This window comes from Monopterus albus, unplaced genomic scaffold (assembly GCF_001952655.1).
Source record: "Monopterus albus unplaced genomic scaffold, M_albus_1.0 scaffold127.1, whole genome shotgun sequence".
Taxonomy (NCBI): Eukaryota; Metazoa; Chordata; class Actinopteri; order Synbranchiformes; family Synbranchidae; genus Monopterus; species Monopterus albus.
Genome location: NW_018128007.1, coordinates 2,078,768 through 2,081,286, shown reverse-complemented (window position 1 = coordinate 2,081,286; position 2,519 = coordinate 2,078,768). Strand labels below are relative to the sequence as shown.

Sequence of the window (2,519 nt, the reverse complement as noted above, 5' to 3'; positions counted from 1 at the left end):
AATTAAAAGAAATAAACATTTGAAATATATCAGTCTGTGTGTAATGAATGGATATAATATACAAGTTTCACTTTTTGAATGGAATTAATGAAATAAATCAACTTTTTGATGATATTCTAATTTTATGACCAGCACCTGTATAGCCTTATAGTCTATGGGAAACTGTAAATTATCTAATGATAGCAACATCATCTAAAAGTCATCATTTATCCAAAATGATTGAAATTAATGATCACAAATGTTTAAACAATGACAGTGGGTCTAATTATATGTGATAACAATGTATAGTGTGCAGTGAAATAACTATTGGTTTCCGTTTGTGGTGACTGCTGACTGACATAAGGGATGAGATTAAATAAATCCTGGAACTTAGCCTGGTCTGGAGCAGGCTAGCTCCACAGAATAAATCTCCATGGTAATTTATACCATAACATCCTGCCCCCATCTAATCCAGCTTTAGTGCAACCGGATCACGGATAAATTGAGCCAGGATCACCAAGATATCCCGGCTTAATCCCTTATCCTAGTTTTGTGCAATAGGCCCCTGGTGTTTTAATAAACAGTATCTGGTCAGTGGAGACATCAATATCATCTTAATGGTCAGGGCTCATCAGACTGTGGCTCACAAGAACATTATTCTGTTAGATTTCATACAAAATATTTACAATTCACAACTTAATAATAAAGTATCATCTGGTGTGAGGCTATGTGGATAGATAAAAGGTAAGCCTGACTGTAAGACTCAGCTCTTATCAGTCCTCTGACTGACCTTGGACGATTCACTGATCCGCAGGGGTCGACACACACGGCTTGGTTTGCCATTGTCCATTATGTCCCCCCAAGCAGCCATCATCTAAAGGACACATACAAAGGGGTTATAAGACCTCGTCTGACCCCGTGTTTCCCAAATTAGTAGCCTAAATGTAAGTGGACATTTAGAGCACCTGCTGTCCTCATCGGTCTGTGGTTGAGACAGCGATAACTAAAAAAACAAACACTACACGCCCGCGCACAGTCAAGATGACAAAATAATACGTGAGTGTTATAAATATTGTTATAAACTGACTGATGCTTACATTTGAACGTGAAGACAGCTGGGTACACTGTGATACAGTCTACAGCCAACGCTGTTACCGCAGCTTAGCATTTCTGTAACGCTTTTTCAACGGCGACACAAACTGGACCTCCTCCTGAACCGTTCTGTTTCAACACAGCCCCTTTTTGACAACGACATATGCTTGTAAATACATAACATCTTACAGCACAACGCGAGCTGCACAGCCTAGCATACCATGATTCAGCTAGCTTAAACCATAGGTGAGGGAAAAAAACGATCTTCCTGTTTAGGTTTTCAAAATAAACGTATTCTTCAGGTCTCATAACGACTTAAACTATTACAGGAAATTTAACAAACCCCAAGACTTCACGGTGAGATAGCGTCCCAATCCCTTTTTATAGCCTCAAAACAACAGGGCTATAATAAGATCTAAATATTTAGATCTTATTAAATCAGGGGTCCGAAAGGTGGATCAATGACTTTTTATTTGGATGAGCCATTAAGTCCGAACAGGAAATAATTATTCAAGAATTGTTATTTTTGAAAATAAATCACCTCATGGTAGAATTGTGAGCATATTCTCCGTCATGATAAATTATGTGTTTACAGAGAACCAGATTCCGCTTTATTGGCCAGGTGTGTTGGACACGTGAGTCTGGCACGTGGTTCTGCAGGTTGCTGCGACCGCACCACAGGACCAGCTGTCCAACCTCCCGCCTGTAGGCTGACTCGTCACCTTCTCAGAGGGTGATGGTGTTGAACGCCGAGCTGAAGTCCACAAAGAAGACCCGTGCATGGGTCCCAGGGGAGTGGATGTGTTGCAGGTAGTAATGCAGTGCACCAGATGACTGTATCATCCACTGACCTATTAGCGTGTGTCAGGTCCAGCGGGGGTCCTGCTGGGGTGCCGAGTTGTCTTTTTTTGCTGATGACAGTGCAATTTAGAAGAGAGGATGGAATTTGTTTTATAAACTACAAGTCTAGGAATAGCCATGGAAACTGGAATTTAAATTTCCAGCTGACACAACAAAGGCAGTGTTCTTTACAAAAAAAAAAAAAAGAGAATTTGAAGTAGGGTGAAGTCCAGTATTGGACAGTTTGGGAAGTGTTAGATTCTAACCTCTTTGTTAGAAATTAACCCAATTCTTTTGTTGGAAGCACGAGAAGTGACGACAGGAGAGGACTGTTTAAAATCAGCGGAAAGTTTACTGCATGTTTGATCACAGGTAGGCCTTACAGTGCTGGGATCAGAGAGACAGCGCTCCTGCAGGAGTTCCATCCACTGACTTCGAATTAAGGTCTTACAATACATTTTATTTTCTTGGGCTGCTCCGCCCTAAACAAAGGTACAACAATTCATGCATTGTAATCCTATTGGTCATTTGGTGTGAGCAGGAGCTCACACCTCCTTGCTGGAAGGTGATCTACACTAGGTGTGTGTGTGTGTGTGTGTGTGTGTGTG

The 2,519-nt window shown here is 41.1% G+C and overlaps 1 protein-coding gene across 1 annotated transcript in view; it reads right to left on the bottom strand.

The window, feature by feature from the left end:
- The window catches only part of klhl36 (kelch-like family member 36), a 9,620-nt gene extending 8,304 nt beyond the window's left edge, over nucleotides 1-1,316 (bottom strand). Inside the window, exons 1-2 of the mRNA XM_020612688.1 lie at nucleotides 1,077-1,316; nucleotides 770-853 (exon numbers count right to left, since the gene is read on the bottom strand). Coding sequence (XP_020468344.1) covers nucleotides 770-853 — 84 coding nt within the window. The 5' untranslated portion in view covers nucleotides 1,077-1,316. The remainder of the gene's footprint in view (nucleotides 1-769; nucleotides 854-1,076) is intronic.
- Between the last annotated feature and the right edge of the window lie 1,203 nt (nucleotides 1,317-2,519).